This window comes from Trichechus manatus, unplaced genomic scaffold, assembly GCF_000243295.1.
Source record: "Trichechus manatus latirostris isolate Lorelei unplaced genomic scaffold, TriManLat1.0 scaffold00022, whole genome shotgun sequence".
Classification (NCBI taxonomy): Eukaryota; Metazoa; Chordata; class Mammalia; order Sirenia; family Trichechidae; genus Trichechus; species Trichechus manatus.
In genome coordinates this window covers 464,607-489,960 of record NW_004443958.1, presented here as the reverse complement: position 1 = coordinate 489,960, position 25,354 = coordinate 464,607, and the positions used below count along the sequence as shown (strand labels likewise).

The 25,354-nt window shown below is 35.2% G+C and overlaps 1 protein-coding gene across 2 annotated transcripts in view; it reads left to right on the top strand.

Annotated features, from left to right (window-relative positions):
- The window catches only part of CSMD3 (CUB and Sushi multiple domains 3), a 1,379,111-nt gene that overhangs the window by 1,090,012 nt on the left and 263,745 nt on the right, over positions 1-25,354 (top strand). For both annotated transcript variants that reach the window (XM_004372959.1, XM_004372958.1), the window contains one exon: positions 9,988-10,182. In XM_004372959.1, coding sequence (XP_004373016.1) covers positions 9,988-10,182 — 195 coding nt within the window. The remainder of the gene's footprint in view (positions 1-9,987; positions 10,183-25,354) is intronic.

The window sequence follows — 25,354 nt, the reverse complement described above, 5'->3', positions numbered from 1 at the left end:
GCCTGAGACCAGAAGAACTAGATGGTGCCCGGCTACCACCAATGACCGCCCTGACAGGGAACACAACAGAGAGTCCCTGATGGAGCAGGAGGAAAGTGGGGTGCAGAACTCTAATTCTAGACCAAACTTAATGATCTGACTGAGACTGGAGGAACCCCAGAAAGCATGCCCCCTGACTCTTTATCAACCCAGCACTAAAACTATGCCTGAGTCCAACTCTTCAGACAAAGATTAGACTGGACTAGGGGACATAAAATGATACTCGTGAAGAGTGTGCTTCTTAGCTCAAGTAGAAGCATGAGACTAAATGGGCAGCTCCTGTCCAGAGGTGAGGTGAGAAGGCAGAGAGAGGGCCAGGAGCTGGTTGAATGGACATGAGAAATCAGGGGTGAAAAGGAGGAATGTGCTGTCACGGTATAGGGAGAGCAATTAGGGTCACTTAACAACGTATGTATAAATTTTTGTATGAGAGACTAACTTGAATTGTAAAATTTCACTTAAAGTACAACAATAACTGAATATTCCAAAAAAAATGTCTTTCACTAAAGGTTTATACTTTATAAAAGTTTTCTCATTTTACTCTCAGGCTTATAGTTTCCATTGTTATTTTAAGTGATATATTTTTTAAAAATAGATTTTATGGTTATTGCTAATGATAAGAAACTGTGTATTTTTGTAATTTCCTAATATCTAGCAAACTTGCTTAGTTCTAGCATGGGTAATCATAATTTTCTGCAGAATCTTTGGTTTTTCTATATAGGTAATATTGTCTGCAAATAGTGACAGTTCTGTTTCTTCCTACTTTGAACATATTTCATCTGGCTTAATGTTCTGGATAGAAATTTTAGTACTATTTCAAATAGAAGCAATAAAAACCATAATCATTGTGTCATTAGTGATTTTAAAGGAAATATATCTAATATTTCACCTTTAAGTATAATGTTTACTATTGGCTGGGGGCAACGGTAGTAAGGGCTAACATTTTTGAGTTCTTGCTATTTTCCAGGTATATTTCATAGTGATTTACATATAAAAAATTATGTACCTCTGTTAGTGAAGAAATTTTGGCACAAGTTTAAGTAATCTGCCCAAGGTCATATGGCACAGCTATAACTTGTTTCAAAGAGTAGGATCCAGAGTCTAAACTCTTATTGAATACATTGTACTTCCTAAAGATATTCTTTATTGATTATAGGAAGTTCCCTTCTGTCTCTAGCTTACTAAACATTCTTTAACAATGAATTGGATTGAATTTCATCAATTATTTTTTCATCAACTATTGAAAATAATTGCATGATTTCCTTTGTGAAGTTTCTAATGTTTTAAATTATATTACAAATGTTTTAAAATTAAACTATCTTTACATTCATGGGATAAAAATAGATTGTTCATCATTTGTTGCTTTTAGTATGTATTTCTGATTTCAGTGCACAGATATATTACTTAAAATTTTGGTAACTGTTATTTATTATCATAGATTTATTACCATCTATTACTAAAATTATCATAGATCTATTACAATGAGATTAGTCTATCATTTGTCTTTCTTATACCATTCTTGTCTGTTTTTGGTTTCAAGATTATGTTAACTACCTAAGTTTGGCAGCATTCTCACTTTTCTAATATCTGCAATAGTTTGTATAATATAGGGATAATCTGTTTTTAGAATATTTGCTAAAACTTTCCTGTAAAACTTATGGAACTGATGATTTCAGGTAGCAGAATTTTAATGGTTATAAGCCCGTTCAGGTTTTCTGTTTCATCTTAGATTTTTTTAAAATCTTTTCTAAGAATTCTTTTCATTCAAGTTTTCAAATTTATTGACATAAAATTGTTCACAGTATTCTTATTTTATTTGCTGTTGCACCTTTTTTATTCTTGATGATTTTATTAACATTGTTTAATATTGTCATTATTAACATTGCTTTATCTTTATTATTTCTTCCCTTCTATTTTCTTCAGATTTGCTTTTTTTCTAATTTCTTAAATTGAAAAATGTATATATTTGCCATTGAGTCAACTCCAACTCATAGTGACCCATATGTGTCAGAGTAGAACTGTGCTTCAGAGGGTCTTCAATGTCTGGTTTTTCAAACATAGATCACTAGGTCTTTCTTCCAAGGCATCTGTGAGTGGATTTGAACCTCTAACCTTTTGATTAGCAGTTGAGCCTGTTAGCCATTTGAACCACACGGAGATATTTCTTGAAATAGATACTTGCTTATTAATTTTCAAATATTTTTCTAATGTGAGCTTTTAAAATTATAAATTTTCCTCTATTTACCACTTTAGCTTCTTTTTAAAAGTTTTGATATATAAACAATATTATTCAGTTATTGGTTTTTTTTTCTAATTGTATTATTTCTTCTTTGGTTAAGGGTTACTTAGAAGTGTTTAAAGTATCAAAATTAATTTTGAATTTATTTTTATTTTAGATTTCTAATTTACTTGCACTGTTGTCAGAAAGAAATGACTCCAATTCTTTGGCATTTCTTAAGATTTGTTTTGTAGCTTATTCTATGGTCAGTTTTAATACAGGCACCCTGTGTGCTTTGAGATAAATTAGTATCACCTAATTATGAGTAGAAATCGACTTGACGGCAAAGTTATTATTTTTTTTGGCTTAATTATGGGTTTGGAGCCCTGGTGGCACAGTGGTTAAGAGCTATGGCTGTTAACCAAAAGGTCGGCAATTTGAATCCACCAGCCACTCCTTGGAAACCCTCTGGGGTGGTCCTACTCTGTCCTATAGGATCGCTATGAGTTGGAATTGACCCGATGGCAACCGGTATAATTATGGGTTCAAGGAGCCCTGGTGGTGCAGTGGTTAAGAGCTGTGCTGCTAACCAAAAAGTCAGCAGTTGAAACCCACGAGCCACTCTGTGGGAGAAAGACGTGGCAGTCTGCCTGCATAAAAATTACAACCTTGGAAATCCTATGGGGTAGTTCTACTCTGTCCTACAGGGTCGCTGTGAGTCAGAATCAACTTGATGGCATTGAGTTTGGTTTGGTTTGGTAATTATGGGTTCAGGTTTTTGTATATGTTCATTAAATTAAGCTTCCTAATTATGTTTTTCAAATACTTACACCCTTACCAATTATTTCATGTGCTTGGTCTAACAATTATTGAAATAGTTGAGTTAAAATTAACTACAATTCTTATTTTGTCATTTTTCTTTAAAATTTTGGCCATTTTTGTTTTGTTATCTTTTTTTGTTTAATATCATGAGAACCTTATTTTGGGTGCATGCAAAGTATTGGTTTTCTGGTTTTTTCAGCCGTTGAGTTTAGTAAATTTTACATTTATTTGGTTTTTGATACCTTATTTTGTCCTCTTTATTCTTTCTGCTTTTTCTGTATCCCTAACTTTACAAATTTTTGCCTTCTATCAAATGATCATATTACTGATACTTTCTTATTTATTTATTTGCTATATGCATCCTCACTCATTTCACTACACTAAAATATAAAATACCCTAAAATATAAACTTCTTAAGAGCTGCGACCTTGTCTATTTATTGATCAATGTACACTGAGTACACAGAATAGTGCTTATGCATAGTAACTGTTTGGTAATTATTTGTTGATTAGTTTTGAACAGCGTAAGGAGATATTTTCTTTTTTTTTTTTTTAATCAAGTCATAATTAAAATCACAGAATACTTGAAAGGTAAGAGACCTTAGAGATACATAAATTTCCATCTTCACATTTCATAAATGAGAACATGTCTTCTTAAGAATAGCTACTTATACTTATTTGGAAGGCTTATGTTTTTGTTGTGTGCCATGGAGTCGATTCCAACTCATTCCAACTCACAGCGACCTTATAGGACAGAGTAGAACTGCCCCATAAGACTTGTTAAGCTGTAATCTTTATGGGAGCAGATTACCAGAGTGGCTGTTGGGTTTGAATCACCAACTTTTTGGTTGTCAGCCAAGCACTTTAAGCATTGCACCACCAGGGCTCCTTGGTAGGCTTATAAATACAATAAATTAAAAAAAAAAAAAAAAAAAAACTGTTGGCAAGTCAGTAGAACAAGGTTCTTCTGTGAATTAGTATCTCGTAAAACATTTCTAGAGATCTCTAGGGTAATAGATGCACGAAGAGTACCACGAATACTCACTACTATGCTCATGGCATATGATGCTGATTGATTACAGTATTTTTTCTTCTGCCAACTGGACATGGCCTCACAGTCCTTTCTCTATGAAACATTTCAGGTAGCTATTACTAAAACAAATAAAACAAACCAGTTGCCATTAAATCAATTCCAACTCATGGCTACCCCATGTGTTTCAGAGGAGGACTGTGCTTCATGAAGTTTTCAATGCTATGACCTTTTGAAAGGAGATTGCCAGACCTTTCTTCTTAGGTGATTCTGGGTGGACTTGAGCTGGCAACCTTTCGGTTAGCAGCTGAGGGCGTTAACTGTTTGCACCTACTGACTATACATTACTAAATTCATGTAATTAAGCCCTGGAGATAAAACTTATCTCAGCAAGATATATGTCCATTCCTGTTTCTCAGCTTAAGCTTAAGCTTTATGCTACCATGGGAATCAGGCTACAGATGTGAAGTTAAAAGAAATTATAATAATTATATTAATAATTTATTATGCACAGACTGTATTCTAGGTACAGTATTTGCCTTTTTGATGCATCACCTCTATCCTCCCAACAAGCAGGCCCACTTACAAATGCAATAAAAATATAATACTGACAGTATTATAAGTATCACTATCCCTATTTTACAAAAGATGAAACTAAAGATTAAGTCATTAAAACAAGCTGTACAAGACTGCATATATTATTATTACCATTAAGAGTGAAAGCAAGCAAAAATATGAGAATAAACAGAGAAATCCATACTCATTCCATGACCTACATCATTCTTCTTGTCTCTGTAACTGAAACCCACCATCGTTAGCCACTGTACCAACACATGCATATACACAGTTCCACATAAAGTCTGATTTTTATACTCCGGAAGGTATTTCTTTAGGATGTTAGTACTGACTTCATGATCTCTGCAAATCCATCCCAATTAATTCTCTGGGAAAATCACATTGCCCACTTTAGGAACTCCAGGGCCTTTCTTCTCTTATCAGCTTCCCTATTTCCTATTTTTATTTCAACAAATTCTTCCTCCTCAATTGTCTCACATCTTAAAGCTAATAATGTGAAATCATCTGGATGTTTATAACTATTGTAGACAGACAAACATCTCAGAATTTTCAAGATAAGATGTGCACCCTCAAAATGAAGTGACACATAAATAGAAGCTGTAGATAGTACAAAAGTTCCACTTTGGCATTGGTAACACATGTCATATATAGCGACTTAAGTGTGTTGTTTTCTCTTAGCACTGAAAAATTAGTTTTTAAATCCTGACTCATTTGAAATAATACTTTCTGTAGCTCTTTAATTAAAAGCCATAGGTAAGACATAAGTTTTATATAATATGTAAAATGTGTATAATATATAATTTAATATATACTGTATAATAGATAATTATATATTTCTGCTGATTTTATATATATGTATGTGTGTATCTATATATCTATGTATAGTCAGCAGAAATAATTTAAGAGGAAAACTAAAATATATTAGAGCTAGCAAATCCTGGTGGTGTAGAGGTTAAGAGCTATGGCTGCTAACCAAAAGGTGAGCCCTTCAAATCCACCAGGTACTCCTTGGAAACTCTTTGGGGCAGTTCTACTCTGTCTTATAGGGTTGCTGTGGGTTTTTCGGGTTTAGCGGACATCTCCTGATATATTTTATTTGGAGATTATCAGGCAAAGGACTCCTTTACCTAGGATTTACTCAGAAGACGAACTATAATTAAGGTAAATAAAATTAATTATTCATAAAAATTAATGCTAATATCTTGTCTGCCTCAAGTAAACACAGATTTTTTATTCAAACAGTAAAATCACCTTTCCATCTACTGCCTCGCTCTTTATTTACATAAGGATTCTCCAGGTGTTTTCAGAAATTCCAGATGTAATTGCTATGGCATACATGAAAATAAACAAGGGCGGTATTATTCACAGAAATCTACTCACCGAGGATTTAAAGCAGAATGTAAACATAATAATGAAATAAATGAATCCCCTCAAAATGAGGGTAGCAATATAAAATTGTTGCAGGGACAGTGTTTTTAAATTTGTCTACCATGTTTTCCTCTCCTTAAAAAAAGAGAATGTCATTATATTTGCATTACAGTTTCACTGACATGTCATTGAAACTTCTGGGAAAGCTTTAAAGAAGGAAAAAGCAAAGTTTTCAAAAAGATGACTGTTAGATGCTTAGACCTGTCTAAGAGATTAATCCTTTTAAGCAGTAATTTCAATCCTTCCTTTTCCCTCAAGGGATTCAGTTCACTTGCATGAAGGCCAGCTGTAAAGACTAGGTTGTTCTGGCTAAACATTACATTGAGGTTTTTATTTCTTTCTTCTCTTTTGCTTGTTTAAGAAAAGGCTAAAGCCTCATTCTAAGTGATCAATTTAGTATTCATCCTGCTAATTCTTTCCTGAAAAGTGCTGTGTGAATATTTGTATCTGGAAAGGAATGTAGTTCCTTCGTTTAGGAAGCAATTTTTACAGTGAAGTGTGAGTATAAAATACAGGGCACAATTAAGGAACAACTATAATCCTGATACACTGATTTTAAAGTGTGTGCGTCTGTGTGTGTGTGAGTATGCACACTTGGGAGGTCAAATTATTTAGCTTTGGACTAAAACTCAGGTATTCAGTTTATCTGACTTGCACACACCACTGCATTTCCGTTTCTTGCTCTTCATCTCCCTTCCACTAGTCAACTCTTTATTATCTCTCAATGCTCAGTTTAGATGTCACTTCTTCAGGAAGTTTCCCCTGTAACATGCTTGTCCTTATGCAGCACTCTTCACATGTGTAGGCATTTATTTAATGCAATTATTTTCTCAATAGACTGTAAACTCCATAAATGCCAGAATATTTTCTGGTTATCCACTGATCTGCTTCCAGTGTTAGTTGGGTTGTGGGCTCTTAATAAGTATTTGTGAGAAGAAAGGAGAAAAGAATGGGAGGAAAGAAGGTCGACCTTATTCATTCCTCTGATACTTATTAAAATCACTTAAATCATGATTCCACCATTTTCTTTAGTTGAATTAACCTGTTGCCGTCAAGATGAGTCAGAGTCACAGCAACCGTATAGGACAGAGTAGATCTGCCCCACAGAGTTTCCAAGGAGCACCTGGTAGATATGAACTGCTGAACTGCTTTTGGTTAGCAGCCATAGCTCTTAACCACTACGCCACCGGGGTTTCCTTAGCTGAATTAGGACAAATTATATATGGTGCTGTTTAAAACTTGAACTGAAAATATCCCATAAAGTCACCTTTTAGCAAAATAACAGATTGACACACAAAATAAAAGAAATTATTTGTGAGTACAGTGCTCCATTGAAAAAACATCTATACGAGACCAAAAGGTCAACAGTTACTTGAAAGCAAAGATAAGAAAAGAGTACAGCGAAACTAGAGTACAGAAAACAGAACAACCAAAATGCAATTAAAGAGAATGTTAACACATTGTAAAAAATGTATCTAATGTCATTGAACAATTTGTGTAGAAATTGTCAAAAGGGAACCTAACTTGCTGTGTAAACTTTCAACGAAAACACAATAAAATATTATTAAAAAAATTCTCTATGGTGTCTTCCTAAAGCACAGAATTCTCATTAGTTCTTATAAAAGTGAAGTACTTTAAATTCTTGGCAAACTTTTTTTTTTTTTTTTTCAGATTTGCCCAATGCAATGCGTCGTTTGATTTCTTTTTTTCTTTTTTTATTGTTGTAGTTTAAATGAAGTTTACATTTCAAGTTAGCCTCTCATACAAAAATTTATAGATACATTGTTATGTGACCCTAATTGCTCTCCCCATACTGTGACAGCACGCTCCTCCTTTCCACCCCTGATACCCCATGTCCATTCAACCAGCTCCTAACCCTCTCTGCCTTCCCATCTCACCTCTGGACAGAAGCTGCCCCTTTGGTCTCTTGTATCTACTTGAGCTAAGTGGCACACTCCTTACGAGTATGCCTTTATGTCCCAAAGTCCAGTCCAATCCCTGTCTGAAGAGTTGGCCCTGGAAATGGTTTTATTTCTAGGCTGATAGAGAATCCAGGGGCCATGCTTTTTGGGGTTCCTCCAGTCCCAGTCAGACCATTAAGTCTGGTCTTCTTACTAGAATTTGAGTTCTGCACCCCATCTTTCTCCTGCTCCACCAAGGACTCTCTGTTGTGTTCCCTGTCAGGGCAGTCATTGGTGGTAGCCAGGCACCATCTAGTTCTTCTGGTTTCAGGCTGATGAAGTCTCTGGTTTATGTGGCCCTTTCTGTCTCTTGGGCTAATACTTTCCTTGTGTCTTTGGTGTTCTTCATTCTTTACTCCAGGTGGTTGGGACCAATTGTTACATCTTAGATGGCCATTTGCAACCTTTTAACGCCACTCACCAAAATAGGATGCAGAACATTTTCTTAATAAGCTTTGTTATGCCACTTGACCTAGATATCCCCTGAAACCATGGTCCCCAGACCCCTACCCCTGCTACTCTGTCCCTCAAAGTGTTTGATTATATTCAGGAAACTTCTTAGCTTTGGTTTAGTCCAGTTGTGCTGACTTCCTCTGTAGTGTGTGCTGTCCTTCCCTTCACCCAAGATAATTCTTATCTACTATCTAGTTAGTAAATAACCCTCACCCTCCCTCCCCACCCTCGTAACCATCAAAGGATATTTTCTTCTGCGTTTAAACCTTTTCTTGAGTTCTTATAATAGAGGTCTTATACAATATTTGTCCTTCTGTGACTGACTCAATTCACTCAGCATGATGAGTTCCAGCTTCGTCCATGTCTTGGCAAACTTTTAGGAATGAATGATATATATTCTTACTGTTACAATTAATCAGATTTTAATATAAACTCTCTATTCGCGAAGTACTAAGATATTGTTGACTTAGATTTCAGTGGTTCCCTGACTCAGAGATACACCTACCTCCTGACTTCTCATTAGCATAAGTTAAATTCTAATGTAGAAAATCATCATATTTAGTATCCTGAATTTATTGTGATGGCCTTACATTGCATATTTCTTTATTATTTTAAGTAATCTATAATAATAATAAACTGGAACTCATCTCCAGACTTTATCTAGGTCTGTTAACAAAAACATGTTCTAGTGCTACCCCTGAAATCTTTTTATTTCTGTACATTTTTTCAAAATGTTTACTCATTCTCTTTAGTTCACTATCTGGGAGCACAGAAAACATTTTCTTTGTTGTGAGTGGACTTTATTTTTCAATTTTTCTTTTATTGCTAGTTTTGAAAGTACTTTACTTTGACATAGACTTTCTATCCAAAAGTCCATGGTTTGGATTTTGTAAAGATTTTTTTGCTACTTTATAAGGGTATACTGTATATGGGGGATGACTAGAGGAAATGGAATAAGTTAAGAGAAATGGTTGCAGGACAGAGAAGTAGGTTCCTTTGCTTTCCTTCTCATGGTGAAGTGAAGTGAACTTAATATAGGCAATGATGTAATTTCTAGGTTCAGTAACATGGACGGATGTACATTGCTTGGGCTGGGGGGAAGCTCTTTTAAATAAATATTAGAAGGGATCCTGCTTTTTTTCCCAAAGTCATTTAAAATACTCGTTCATGGATCATAGCACATAATAGTTTAAAATAAATTTAAAAATCCTATGTTTGACTGTATTAGACACTAATCTTAATAAGAATACCTACCAAGCTTTTTTTTCTCCTACTAACTAATACGTATTAGCAAAATTTCAGATATGGTTGAGAGCTACTTTATACTTTGATCCCCCAAACAGAAGCAGAAAAGGTTCTTTCCCCTCCATTTAGAGGAAGAAATGAATACATTGTAGAGATTTCATTTTTAAAAAAAAAGTAATTTCAAGAAACTGATTTTATATCACTACTCTTTTACAGCAAAGCTCCGAGAGTCTTGCTTTGATCCAGGCAATATAATGAATGGCACCAGACTCGGAATGGATTATAAACTAGGGTCAACAGTCACCTATTACTGTGATGCAGGCTATGTTCTTCAAGGTTATTCAACACTCACCTGTATCATGGGAGATGATGGAAGACCTGGATGGAATAGAGCCCTACCAAGTTGTCATGGTAAGAAGCATATTTTTTGCTGTTTTTAATTAATTATTTGTCAAAAATACTCAATTTATATTTAAAGTGATTTCCGATTTTTTTTTTAAATGAACCCTTTTACATATAGTCAACAAGTGTGGTATAGAGAAAAGAAATCAGAGATATCATCACAGAATTTTTAATTAAATTCAATAATGAAATGATTTTGGAAAAGGGCTTATATTCCCAAGCATCTCTAAAACAACGTGTGTATTATAGTAGGCAAACTCACTGAGATCCAGGGCATTGCCTGTTGTGTTCATTCATGTGCCTTCAGGAGGAGTGCCTGACAATGTTAGATGCTCAAAATACGCTGGCCAAATAAATGAAGAACAAACACGCTAAAACCAGCATTATAACACGAGTATCTAAATGCAGTGACTTAAATAATATCAAGATTTAGTGATGTACAAATATTTATCTGAAATAAGGGTATGGAAGCATATACATTTGTCCTAAAAATAATGTTTGTAAAGGACATGCTTAGAAATCACATGCTTGTATATAACTCTGTATAAGGACAGAGATACAGTAGAAAAGAACATTTTGCTAAGGAGAGAGAAAAAGTGATATCTCTGTGGAAGGTAACCATAGACTTTCAAACTACGGGTCACCACCAGTGAGTTATAAAATCAATTTATTGGGTCATGACTAGCATTTTTATAAATGACATACAATTGAATTAAATTGGATTTAAAAAAAACTATAAAGGAGAAAATATTAGAATTCAAAGAAGGGTAAGTTTGTGGAACTTTTCTGTTATGTGTATACACATATACACACACATATATAGTTGTTCTTGTTACCCACCGTTGAGGCAGCCTCCGACTCATGGTGGCCCTATGCGTTAGAGTAGAACTACTCCATAGTTTCCTTGGCTGTAATCTTAATGGAAGCAGATTGACAGGTCTTTTCTTCTGCAGAGACTCTGGGTGGGTTTGATTCGCCAACCTTTAGGTTAGTAGCCAATCACAAACCACTTGTGCCACCTGGGCTCCTATACAAACACACATACACACACAAACCCATACGTGTGTGCGTGTGTGTTTGCACTGGACCATAAATAGAAAGTGTATTTCTTACTATGAATTTCAGTGAAAAAAAAATAAAACAAGTCTGATCTGATGGTTAGGAGTATTAATTTTTGATGTCTGCTATGCATGGTCATGTATCACTTATTAAAATTATATTGTGTATCTGTGTATGATTTCTGTACATACACAAGTTATTTAACTTCTCTGAGCTTATTGTTACTCGTCTCTAAAGTGGGGATAATAGAAATTGTTGACTTTAAAATGTTGTTATAAGAAATGGTGGACATCTACCAACTGGTCATTTGATTAATATCAGAACAACTGGTTAATTCTTGATTTGCATTAATGGTTTCATCTATCAGAAGATAGAAGGAATGCAAAGATAATTACTTTGAACTTAATTCTGCCAATAAGGGAAAAAAAAGATTGCTGACATGGAAATTTATAGGAAAGTTCAGAGAAAGAGTGGTCATACTGTTTTAGAATTTAGGCCTACGCAAAAGATAAATCTGTTTATAGTCAGAAAAAATATACTTAACTTAAAAAACACTTTTCAAAATCTACTGTCAGTATACATTAGAAACCATGTAAAATTTATGTAAATTTCCAGAAGCCGGACAAATAGAAAGAAACAAAAGTCCTAGTGGAAAAAACAAAGGATACTGAGAAGTAGATCAATAGGTTAGATGTTGATCCTTGGACAAATAATTAAATGGATGACTGTCAAATAACTTACGTGAGAAATCCAGAAGCACAAGAGTGTAAGATGCATTCACTAAGAATGTGCCTGCCTAAAATAATTCTATTGCTTTCCAATATCTTTCTTTATTGGTTGGTCATAGAAAAAGCAATTTCAACATGGAATTTGCCACAATGTATACCAATAAATATCCTTCTGAAACAAAAATGTCACAGGATCAATTATTGCCCAATTAAGTATATTTCATGTTGGTTGAAGAGCCATATCTACAGATAATTTAGAGGGAAGCGATGACCTGGGTTCAAATTCTCCTACTGGCCGTATGACCTGAGGCGAGCTAAGCCTTGATTTTTTAATCTTTAAAACTGGATAACAGTTAATAATCCAAGTAGTTATTGTGAAGATTTAATCAATGAACACAACAAATATTGGAATATTGACAAATATTGGAATTGAATATATGAGAGTTTTGATTATCAACACAGTGTTCCTGAAGAAGCATAGCTCTGGACAAAGTACATCGTACTTTACATTGCATGTGATGTTTTGATTGAACTAATATATTTCTGTAATTTTAATACTCATTAAATACAATTTATCTATCTTTTTATATAAATACACACATTCACTCACTCCTGAAAATAGGATATGAGCTGAATATTTTTAAATTTCTTAAGAGAGAATAGTTTTCACCATCAATTAAGTTTAATATCACCAGACTTTATAATGCCAGGTTACTATGGAAATCAAATAAAACTTGTTTAATTGATATTTTAAGCTACTAAGAAAAAAGTTTAAGATATTTTGTGTTAAAAATATGTCTGCAACTGATAATTTCTAGTGAGGGGGAGCAGGGACTTATATTTTGGAACTACAGGCAGTCCCCAGATTACGGACAAGTTGCATTCCTAAATCTGTCTTCAAGTCGAATTTGTACATAAATTGGAAGAGTTAGGTATGGTTCAAATCTAAAGTCAGTTAGTCAAGTGTTGGTCTTAGTATATAGTATATAGGGTACCTTTTTATGCATAAAAAATTAAAGAAATACTTCCAGATACACTAAAATATCTTTAATGTAATAATACAATAATAATAATAATGTTTTGATGCATGTCACAACGTAGCACTAGTTTGTTATTACAAACCATTGTATGTATCTTGAATTTTTAATATAGGCTTTACGGGGACTGGTTCGTGACTATGGATTGTACATACATCAGACATTTGTAACCCGGGGACTACCTGTACATATATTTAATCTTAAGCAATTAAAAAAAAAAATCCTGGGGCTACTGTATGACCTTGGTCAGTTTATTTATTTACTATATCTAAGCATGAGATAATATTGTGTAAGTTGTAAGGTTCTTGGCAGAATTTTATTAAATAGCTTATGTAAAGCATTTGGCTCCTTGACTGTCACTATCACATGTTAAGGAGAGCTTAGTACATTTTTATTTCCTGATCAGGTTCACAGAGATGTAATAGTTTTCTCTCACAGTGATTATTCAGAAATTCAAAGTACACGGGATAGGCTGACTTTCAAATGTAATATTTTAACAATTTAAAAGTCAAAATTAGTTTTTTAAGCATGTTTAAGATATCCTGAAATGTAGCTATTCATTAGAACAAATTATTTTTCTTTTTTTAAGATGACTTTTATATTTTTTCATCAAAGTAAAATATGCATATGATAACAAAGAAAATAATAAAGAAGAGATTATCATTGAAAGCAGTGGATATCTGCTCTACCCCTCTTCTAATAATTAATGCTTCTAATTGTTCTTGTGTCCTCCTTCATGACTGCGTAACATACAAAGCTCTATTTCTTTCTTTCTTTTTCTTTTTTGATTTATTTGGTTTTTTGGAGAAAATATACACAGCAAAAGTTATATCATTTCAACAATTTCTATGTGTACAATTCAGTGACATTGATTATATTCTTTAAATTGTGTAACCGTTCTCACTATCCTTTTCCAAATTATTCCATTACCATTAACATAAACTCACTGCCCCCTAACTTCTTGTCTAACCTTTCGGGATGCTGTCGTCAATATGATCCCATATAGATAATTATCTGAATGCTCAAGGCAGGCATACTTTACTAATTAAGCTAAAGTATTGTTTAATTCAAAGAAGACTTCAGGGAATATTTTGGTTTGAGGTTTAAGGTTTAAAAATTACCTCAAGGCAATAGTTGGGTGTTCATCTAGCTTCATTGGCTCCAGAAAGTCTGCATTTCGTTAAAAATTCAAAATTCTGTTCCACATTTTACCCCTTTTGATTAAGATTCTTGTATAGAGTCTTTGATCACAACATTCAGTAACGGTAGCTGCGCACCATCCAGTTCTGGTCTCAGGGAGTTGGAGTTAGTTTCTTCATTTACCAACTTTAGTCACTATCTATTGACTCTCTGATATGAAATACGAAGATTTATGTCACTTCCATAGTCCCTCTCTTCAATGTTCAAGAATTATGTTATTAGTTTTCATTCTTCTAGTGATTGCCTTTGTCATTCATTAATATACTTATGCCTTTGTCTCTAATTCCACCAGTGTTTGAACATTAGGTGACTGTTCCTCTGCTGCTTTCCATCCTAGGCCTTACCTCACTGTAGGAATCTTGACTAATGTCTCTGAGGATATGTGTAGGAAATTTTGACTGGTGGTTGTTGTTGTTGTTAAGTGCCATCGAGTCTGTTCAGACTCATAACAACCCTATGTACAACAGAACTAAACACTGCTCAATCCTGTGCCAGCCTCACAGTCATTGCTATATTTGAGCCCATTGTTGCAGCCACTGTGTCAGTCTATCTCATTGGGGCTTCCTCTTTTTCATTGACCCTCTATCTTAACAAGTATGATGTCCTTCTCCAGGGACTGGCCTCTCCTGATAATATGTCCAGGTAAGTTAGATGAAGTCTTGCTATCCTCCCTTCCAAGGATCTCTCTGGCTGTACTACTTCCAAGACAGACGTTGTTCGTTCTTCTGGCAGTCCGTGGTATATTCAACATTCTTCGTCAACACCATAATTCAAAGGCATCAATTCTTCTTCAATATTCCTTATTCATTGTCCAGCTTTTACATGCATATGAATGGCTTGGATCAGGTGCACCTTAGTCCTCAAAGTGACATCTTTGTTTTCAACACTTTAAAAAGGCCATTTGCAGTAGATCTGCCCAGTGCAATACATTATTTGATTTCTTGACTGCTGCTTCTATGGGCATTGATTGTGGATCCAAGTAAAAACAAATCCTTGTCAACTTCAATCTCTTCTCCATTTATCATGATGTTGCTTATAGGTCCAGTTGTGAGGATTTTTGTTTTATTTATATTGAGATGTAATCCATTCTGAAGACTGTGGTCTTTGATCTTCATCAGTAAGTGCTTCAAGTCTTCTTTGCTTTCAGTAAGCAAGGTTATGTCATCTGCATATTGCAGGATGTTAATGAGTTTCCCATCAATCTTGATGCTACGTTATCCTTCATATAATCCATCTTTTCAGATTATATGTTCAGCATACAGATTGAACGAAAATGGCAAAAGGATACCACCCTGACACACGGCTTTCCTGATTTTAAACCACACAGTATCCCCTTGGTTTGTTCTAACAACTGCCTCTCGAACTATGTACAGGATCCTCATAAGCACAATTAAATGTTCTAGAACTATCATTCTTCACAATGTTGTCCATAATTTGTTATGATCCACACAACTGAAAGCCTTTGCATAGTCAAAAAAACACAGATAAACATCTTTCTGGTATTCTCTGCTCTCAGCAATGATCCATCTGACTTCAGCAATGATAACCCTAGTTCCACATCGTCTTCTGAATCCAGCTTGAATTTCTAGAAGTTCCATTTCAATGTACTGCTGCAACTGTTTTTGAATTATCTTCAGCAAAATTTTACTTGCATGTGATATTAATGATATTGTTTAATAATTTTTGCCCTTTATTGGGACACCTTTCTTTGAAAGGGGCACGAATACAGATCTCTTCCAGATGGTTGGCCAGGTAGCTGTCTTCCAAATTTCTTGGCATAGATAAGTTAGAACCTCTAGTGCTGCATCTGTTTGTTGAAGCATCTCAGTTGGTATTCTGTCGATTCCTGGAGCCTTGTTTTTTGTCAATGCCTTCAGTGCAGCTTGGAATTCTTCCTTCAGTGGCAACGGTTCTTGACCATAAGCTACCTCCTGAAATGGGTTAATGTTGACCAATTCTTTTTGGTACAGCAATGCTTCCTGCGTCATTCAGTATTTTGCTCATTTAAAAAAAAAAAAAAAGCCAAACCCACTGCTGTTGATTCTGACTCATAGCGACCCTATAGGACACAGTAGAACTGCCCCATAGGGTTTCCAAGGAGTGGCTTGAGGAATTGAACTGCCAGTCTTTTTGGTTAGCAGCTGTAACATGCCATTCCTCTTAAACACTACAATACCAGGGCTCCATTTTGCCCACGGAATCCTTCAAAGTTGCAATTTGAGGCTTGAATTTTTTTCTTCAGTTAATTCAGCTTGAGAAATGCTGATCTTATTCTTCCCTTTTGGTTTTCTAACTCCAGATTTTTGCACATTACTTTATTATACTTTACGTTGTCTTCTCAAGCCCCTTTGAAATACTCCGTTCAGCTCTTTTACTTCATCATTTCTTCCATTCACTCTAGCTACTGTACCATCAAGAGCAAGTTTCAGAGTGTCTTTGACATAATTTTGGCCTTTTCTTTATTTCCTGTCCTTTTAATGACCCCTTGCTTTCTTCATGTGTGATGTCCTTGATGTCATCCCACAACTCGTCCAGTCATTAGGGTTGAATGTGTCAAATCTATTCTTGAGATGATCTTCAAATTCAGGTGGGATATACTCAAAGCTGTATTTTGGCTCTCAGACTTGTGTTAATTTTCTTCACCTTTAACTTGAACTTACATATAAGCAACTGATGGTCTGTTCTGTACTCAGCCCGTGGCCTTATTCTGACTGATGATATTGAAGTTTTCCATCCTCTCTTAACACAGATATAGTTGATTCAATTCCTGTGTATTCCATTTCATGAGGTCCATGTGTGTAGTCACTATTTATGTTGTTGAAAAAAAGTATTTGAATGAATAAATAGTTGGTCTTACAAATTTCTATCATGCAATCTCTGGAATAATTTCTATCACCAAGGCCATATTTTCCAACTATCAATCCTATTTCTTTGTTTCCAACTTTCACATTCCAATAGCCAGTAATTATCAATGCATCTTGATTGCATGTGTGATCAATTTCAGACTGCAGAAATTGGTAAAAATCTTCAATTTCCTCATCTTTGGCCTTAGTAGTTGGTGTGTAAATTTGAATAATGATCGTATTAACTGGTCTTCCTTTTGGTGTATGGATATTATCCTATCACTAACAGCGTTGTATTTCAGGATAGATCTCGCAACTTTTTTTTGACAATGAATGCGACCCATTTCTCTTCAATTTGTCATTCCTGGCATAGTACACCATATGATTGTCCTATTCAAAATGGCCAATGCTAGTCCATTTAAGCTCACTAATGCCTAGAATATTGATCTTTATGCATTCCATTTCATTTCTGATGACTTCTATATTCCTAGATTCATACTTTTTATATTGCACTTTCCGATTATTTTTGCAGCTGTTTCTTCTCATTTTGAGTTGTGCCACATCAGCAGATGAAAGTCCCAAAAGCTTAACTCTATCCACATTATAAAGTTTGGTTCTACTTGAAGGAGTCAGCTTTTCCCCAGATGTATTTTGAGTGCCTTCCAATCTGAGGGGTTCATCTTCTGGCAGTTTATCAGACAATATTCCGATGCTTTTCGTAAGGTTTTCAGTGGCCAATTTTTTCAGAAGTAGACCTCCAGATTCTTCTTCCTAGTCTGTGTTAATCTGACAGCTCCACTGAAACTTGTCCATCATGGATGACCCTGCTGGTATTTGAAATATTGGTAGTATCGCTTCCAACATCACAGCCACACTCAAGCCACCACAGCATGACAAACTGAGAGACGCGTTGCAGGCTTTGCTTTAGCTTTTCTTTGTGAGTGAGGAGTTGCTGTTGGGCTGTGATTCCTAAATGCCAAATAAGGAAAACTTTTTGTTTGTACTTTTTTTTTTCCAAAAAGTAAACATCAACGTCACCATACTCTGTGCAAAAGCTTAAATCAACCATATTTTGCTTTCTGTTGTAATGTTGTTTTAGTCTCACCCTAGAAGACATTAAGTTCCATGAAGTCATAGCCTACATTTTACTCTTCAATCGTGTGACACATTAATTCATATAATCAGGCTCTTAATAAAAATTTGCTAAATTGAATTAAGCCATAAGAATTTACAAAGTTTGTCTATTTTAGTAGATGGATTTTTATCATCTAAAGGTTTAAGTGTACATTTTCAATCTGAAGAAAATATTTTCAAGAGCTTAAGTTGGACACTGGAAGATTATATTTGTCAGAAGAGTGGATCCAAAATGATAGTATCCTGTGATAAATCCTGCTCAGTGATGAGAAACCCTGCAGTTTATCTCATGAGAATGTCACATATATTAAATGACAGCAAAACAGGATACCTTTTCCTTCAATTCACTTGATAATAAAAAAAATGTGTTTAGCAAGTAATTTATTCTCTTTTTATGTTTCATACTTTGTAAAGCTCTGTTCAAACTCCATTGCTTTATTTATCTATACATATACTAAAGTCAAGTCATATTATTCTGATCTATCATTTGACTCAATATTAAAAATAATAAATCACAAATAGTTCCAAATTCCATATTTTTCCCATGGTATTCATTACTTGATTTATTTCACCTAATGGCGTTGCATTTAATTCTACAAAAAGAGCTCTACCCTCTCCCAGGGCATCCGTCTCTTACCTCTTAGCTTCCCTCCTAACTAATTTACCTTCTTCCCTTGTTCTCTATACAATTTCTTCTCAACACAACAGAGTGATCTTTAAAACATACCTCAGTTCGTATCACTGATTTACTCAAAATACACCAGTGGCTTCCCAAATCAGAGTTAAGAGCCAAAGTTCTAGTTCTTATATTATGAAACTCTATTTAATCTGTCCACACATACTCTGACCTTTCTGACGTCTCTACTATTCTCCTCCTCTACTACTCCCTTTGAGCTCTGGTAGCCTCTTTGATATTTCTTTAATGAACTAATCACATTTCTGCCTCAGGAGCTTTGCACTTTCTGTCCACCCTGCCTGGAAAACTCGTTCTCCAGCAATCTGGTTGACTAGCTCTCTCACTCCCTTAAGGTATTTGATCGCTTGTCTTTTTATCATAAAAACCATTCCTATCTACCTTCTCGCCCCCAGTGCTCCCAGGGTGGAATATATATCTACATTTACAAATATAGCTATATATCCTGGGTAAAGATTGTTCTGATGTGGGTAAAGCCTAGGTTACTTTTAGAGCCTCAGAACTTTGACAGGTAGATCATAAAATTTAGAAGCACTGGCCACAGTACCAATGCAATACTATTGATCTTTTCCATTGTTATAGCATAGAGTGAGCGTCCAATTGATAGCTGACTAGTGTGTTTGGCATAAACATATTTGAACTGTTAAAGAACCACTAGTTTTCCAATTATTCTAAAGGGACCATATCACTTATTCATCCCTTTTTTCAGGCATTCAAAAGTCACTTTGGGTAACAATTACATTTCCTAAGTATTAGGGATAAAAACATGAATTCAATATGATTCTTGCCCTTATAGAGTTTACAGTCTGGTGAGACATATAGTGTATTAGATTAAGGTCCATTGCTAGAAATATGAACACAGTATTGTGGACACAGAGCATAGAAGTATGTCTGACTAAGTTAGGAAGAGAGATCAAGAAGTCATACTTATAAAAGTGATAAATGAACTGGATCTTAAAAGTATAAATAAGAAGGAACCCAATGAAGAATAGGACATGAAGAGATGAGATGTTTCACACCTAGGGTTCAGCATGTGTAAACATCTAGAAGAAATAGTAAACCTAAAATGGTATAATTTCAAGTACTCAATAGAGCAGGAGCAAAGGGAGGAAGACTGATGAAAAATAATATTAGTTTACCCATATTGAGCACAGATTTAACTCTTTAACACATATTATTTTATGCCTCATCACAACCCCCTAAATTAGGGACTATCAGTATTCTCATTTAACAGACAAAGAAAGAGGTTTAGTCACTTGCTTAAAGTTACGCTTGCCTAGCAGTCTTGTTTTGGAGTCTATGTTCCTAATCACTGCTCTACAGGTGAGCTGGTTAAATCTGCAAAGGGCTTTGTTTTTTTATATCTTTTTATATCTGTAGAACCTAAGACTGACTAGCATATTTTAGTTATTTAAATGTTTTATGAATGCATGTATGGTGCCAAGAGAAGTAACGGAATTGTGGGCTTTCCATTTATTTATGAAATCTTCCTCCAGGTTTGTATGAGAATTGAGAGAAGGTAAATTCCTACCAATAACTGACACAATTGTTCATCTGAAATGCAACACAATATACAATTATTAACAGAATATCAATGCCTTAGTAGATACAGTTAAAAAATAATAATAAAACCCGTTGCTGCTGAGTTGATTCCGACTCATAGCGACCCTATAGGACAGAGTAGAATATTTAGTCAGTGCTAACTCAATTATTTTGAAAATATGGAACATTATCTTTAATATATTTGTTTTTACTTAAACTAATATTAAGTCCTGGATTCTGCAGAAAAAATAAATCAAGGATTCTATCACTGATGACTTCTGAGTCATCCAAAGTGCATAAACACCAATATGTTAGGACTGGGCATCTAGTATTCATCTGGCACCATTCTCTGTTCAACTTCCAACTATATATGGAATTACAAAAGCTTTTAAAAGGAGCACTCTCTTACCCTATAAGCTGAAAAGAAAGCTTTGAAACAAACCAAAATAATAATAATAATAGTTCATAACTATAGCTTTCTGACTTCAGAGTAGCCAGTCATTAGTAACCTCATATGACCTCCCTTTAATTAAATCATATTTTTTGAGTACAAGAAGAAGTAAATAACTAAACTATCATTCTAGCTCTCCTGTTTAAATGGCATAACTTGCCTTGGGCTAAGATGCTCATTTCAAATGTCCTTGAAGTTCATACTTTTTTTTTTTTTTTAAGATACGATACAAGTCTGAAGTTCCATTCTATTATGAATGCATACAGAGATTATCTAATCTAATATACTGATACATTCAGCATTTGATGTCAGTTAAATATGGGGTATAATTAAAGTATGTAGATGAAACATTCATAAAACAAAGGCTCAGTGATAAATTATTTCCGATTATCATCAAGTATCTGCCTTTAATCAGCAGCACTCAGGAATTTTGAACATTCACAGACCTAACACACAGATTATGTATCAGAACCGTATTCTACAGAGAAGTGTCCTGTATTTTGTATTGAAAAAATTTAAGATAGTATTGAGATAAAACAAAAGCATGCTTCATTTTCATATGATGGGGGAAAGTAATATGTTTAAGAGGAAAAGGGAAGGGAAGATAATGTTATTGAGCACCTGCTATTTTCCAGTTACTCTTATATACATTATTTCTCCAGTCTTACCGTTGTTACAAATAAATTCCTGCTGCTATGTGTTCTGGTGCAGGATATCTAAAGTTGCCTAAGTAAGAAGCAATCTGATTGCAAATGAATGCCTGTAATTCACAACATATAATCTTGTGACCATTTACAGGGGGCTAATATTTAAACCATTTTTATTTCCCCTGCCTTTGGCATCTCCATCCCTACAGCATGTTTTCAGATGGGCAGTCACATGGCCTTTCATTGTACTAAGATGCTCCTCACTACAATGTCATCTACCTTTAATTCAGACCTAGACCATACTTTCCTAATATGTTGTCAGTTTTTGCAAACAGAAATAATATTTATGTATACAGAAAGTTGAATAAACTCAGTGAGGAAATACTCTCTCCTTACAGATGAAGAAAGTAAAGTATATAATAGTAACTGTTAGATGTCATGGCAGGATTGAGATGCTACTGTACTAAGAAATGGTATTAAGGTAGTAAGACAGAATATCTAAGGAGAGCCAAGTATTTATTTCTGTTGGGGAAATAAAAATCCTACTAACAGAGTTCTCACCATAAAACCTAGATAGGAAAAAAGCAGTTTTATTATTGAAGTACTCTATCTAGAATGCAATGCCCATTGCAGGCAGTCTGCAAGAGACTACAAAGACTAGACAGGTCACACAAATGTAAAGTAAAAAAAAAAAAAAGAGTTAAAACTGCTTTACCTCCTTGAGAGATTATTGTGTGTACCTTGAGATAGTCTTGTCTTTGCTTTGCGAGAAAATACCAGTTAAGTTTGGAGGTATTTGCAGTTCCAGTAGTTAGGTGTACTAGTTTCCTAGAGCTGCAGTAACAAATTACTATAAAGTGAATTGTTTAAAACAGCAGAAATTTATTCTCTCAGAGTTCTAGAGGCTAAATGTCTGAATTCAAGGTGACAGCAGGGCCATGCCCTCTTGAAAGACTCTAAAGGGAGATCTTCCTTGTCTCTTCCAGCTTCTTGTAGCCCCTGGTGTTCCTTGGCTTGTAGCAATATAACTCCAATCTCTGCCTCCTTCTTCACATGGCCATCTTCCCTCTACATCTATCTGGCTCTGTATCTCTTCTTCTCTTTTATAATAATGCCACTTCAGTGGTGTTATGGATTGAGTTGCGTCTCCCAGGAATGTGTGTCAATTTGATTGGGCCATGGTTTCCAGTGTTGTGTGGTTGTCCACCATTTTGTCATCTGATGCAATTTTCCTGTGTTTTGTGGGTCCTAACTCTATGAAGCTGATGAGATGGGATTGGTGGCAGTTGTGTTGATGAGGCAGGACTCAGACTACAAGATTGCATTGTGTCTTCAGCCAATCTCTTTTGGGATATGTGGGAGAGAGGCGAGCAGAGAGATATGCTGACCTCATGCCACCAGAAGGGTAGTACCAGGAGAAAGACAATTCCTTTGGACCTTGGGTCCCTGCACTGAGAAGCTCTTAGTCCAGGGGAAGATTGATGACAAGGACCTTCCTCCAGAGCCGACAGAGAGAGAAAGCCATCCACTGAAGCTGATGCCCTGAATTTGGACTTCTAGCCTACTAGACTGTGAGAGAATAAATTTCTCTTTGTTAAAGCCATCTGCTTGTGGTATTTCTGTTAAAGCAGCACTAGATGACTAAAACTAATAGGATTAGGACTCAACCTACTCCAGCATGACTTCATGTTAACTAATTACATCTGCAAAGACCTTATTTTCAAATAAAGTTACATTCACAGGTACCAGGGTTAGGGCTTCAACATATCTTTTTCAGGGATACAACTGAACCCATAACAGAAGGCCTATAACCTTATACTGTAAAATCAAAAGGGATGACATAATTGTCATTTGTTTTGTGTTTTCAAAGAGACACCCTAGAGGAAGGGTGTGGGTATCTGCTTCCCTACATTTTATAAAACAAAAAAGATTTCATTATTTTACCTTTATACTTCAAGAAGGTAATCCTTCACTACAAGATTCCTAAGGGAGAAACATGCTTTAAAAAAAAAAAAAATAGAGCTCTCTGTGTAACAGAGACTTTGGTCCCTAATCCCAAGACTCAACTCTAGTGAGTTAGATTGAACCATATGGGAGAGTTAATGAGCAAAGCTGAACCATTTGTAGGTTATGTTTCTAAATAGCCTCAACACTAAGCCAACACCTAAGACCGGGTATTTCTCCCCAAGTCCTAAACCTGAGTTACTACTCAAACCTTTCTGATTCAGGTTACAACTTACCTATCCTGTTAAGAAAAGAAACAAAAGAGCAAGGAAGGGTCCTCCAATGGAGTTAGTGTTTTCTAGCTCTTCTTAGGCCAGAGCAACAATCCCAGAGGCAAACTGTCTTGAGGGCAAGAGTAGGCAGAGAATGACAAAGAGAAAAAGAGGTGGTTAGGGAGGAATTAATAAGAGTAGGGGTTCCTAAGCTCTTTTGTGGATGCTGGTGAATCCTATGGACCCCTTCTTAGGATCATATTTTTAAGTGCATGAAATAAAGTAAACCATGTAGGCTTAAAAGAGAACCAATTATATTAAAACATAATTATCAAAGTACCTAAAATTATAATTAAAAATCACAAATTTTTGATGTAAGAATATATATTCATCTTAATGCACTAAATTGGAAGAGCTTGAAGCAGGTCTAATAACTCCTGCAATTTTCAGTAGTAATAAATATAAACAATATTTGAGGTATCTGCTGCAATTCTAATGTAATATAAAAGTATCTGTGATTTCTGTTGATGACAAAGTCCCAGTTACTTCTAATGCTACTGTGCCTTGTATGCATTCATAATTAAAGGAAATGCTAAAATTCAGCTTAAAAAAATCAGTTAGTAACTACTGAAAGTGTAGACATTTTTCTTCCGCATCTAAATTTAGGGAGCTAGGAAGAGAACCTCTGAATTACAAGTAAAAAGAGAAGATGGGCCACAATCTCCTCCATTTTTTAAGTAGCATTGGCTCGTGTTTCCCCTGGACTTTTAAAGGGTCAAAAGACTAAAGAAGTAGAGAACCACATATACACTAACTTTAAACAGCCAGATACACTTCCCACGCCTTGAGAAGGAAACTAAGTTGAAGTTGTAGCATTCTTCTTCCTTTGGGATTGAGTGCTTTGCTAGAGATCCTTGGGGGAAAATTCAACAAGACAAAAACAAAAGCCAAGAGCTCCTTCTAGAGGGCAACAATGCCCTGCCTATGGTCACTAAAAGGTGTTCCTATTTCAATGGGGGAATTGGGCACAAGACTAGGGAAGTTCTGATTGACCTTTCTTTTAAACATTGTGCCTTCCTGGGATTGATGAGGTTAGTTCAGGCCTCTTCCTAAAGGTCCTCTTAATATCATGTTCAGAACAATCTGGAATCAGTCAGGACAGTTCATTAGCTCATTTTACCTAAGCCTACACTATATATCCAGTCTGAAAGTCACTTCTGTTCAAGTTCCAAGGCCACTCAGTCCGGAAATAGTAAAGGTGGAACTCAAAACTAGACCTTTCTGATTCCAAAGTCTTGGTTTTTATATTGAATTCTGCTCTGCTACTCTTCACAAAGCACTTGAAAAATCTATAGGTTTTACTTTCCATGTATCTAATAAACAGAAAAGGCGGCCTGGTTAAGCACTTGGCTGTTAATCAAAAGTTTGGCAGTTCGAATCCACCAGCCACTCTCTGGGAGAAAAGACCTAGTGATCTGCTTCCATAAAGATTTCAGCCTAGGAAGCCCTAGGGAGCAGTTCTACTCTGTCCTATAGGGTCACTATGAGTTGAAATTGACTCGATGGCACACAGCCAATAGAATGATATTAATATATCATTTATTTTTCTTAATATTCATGACATATATTT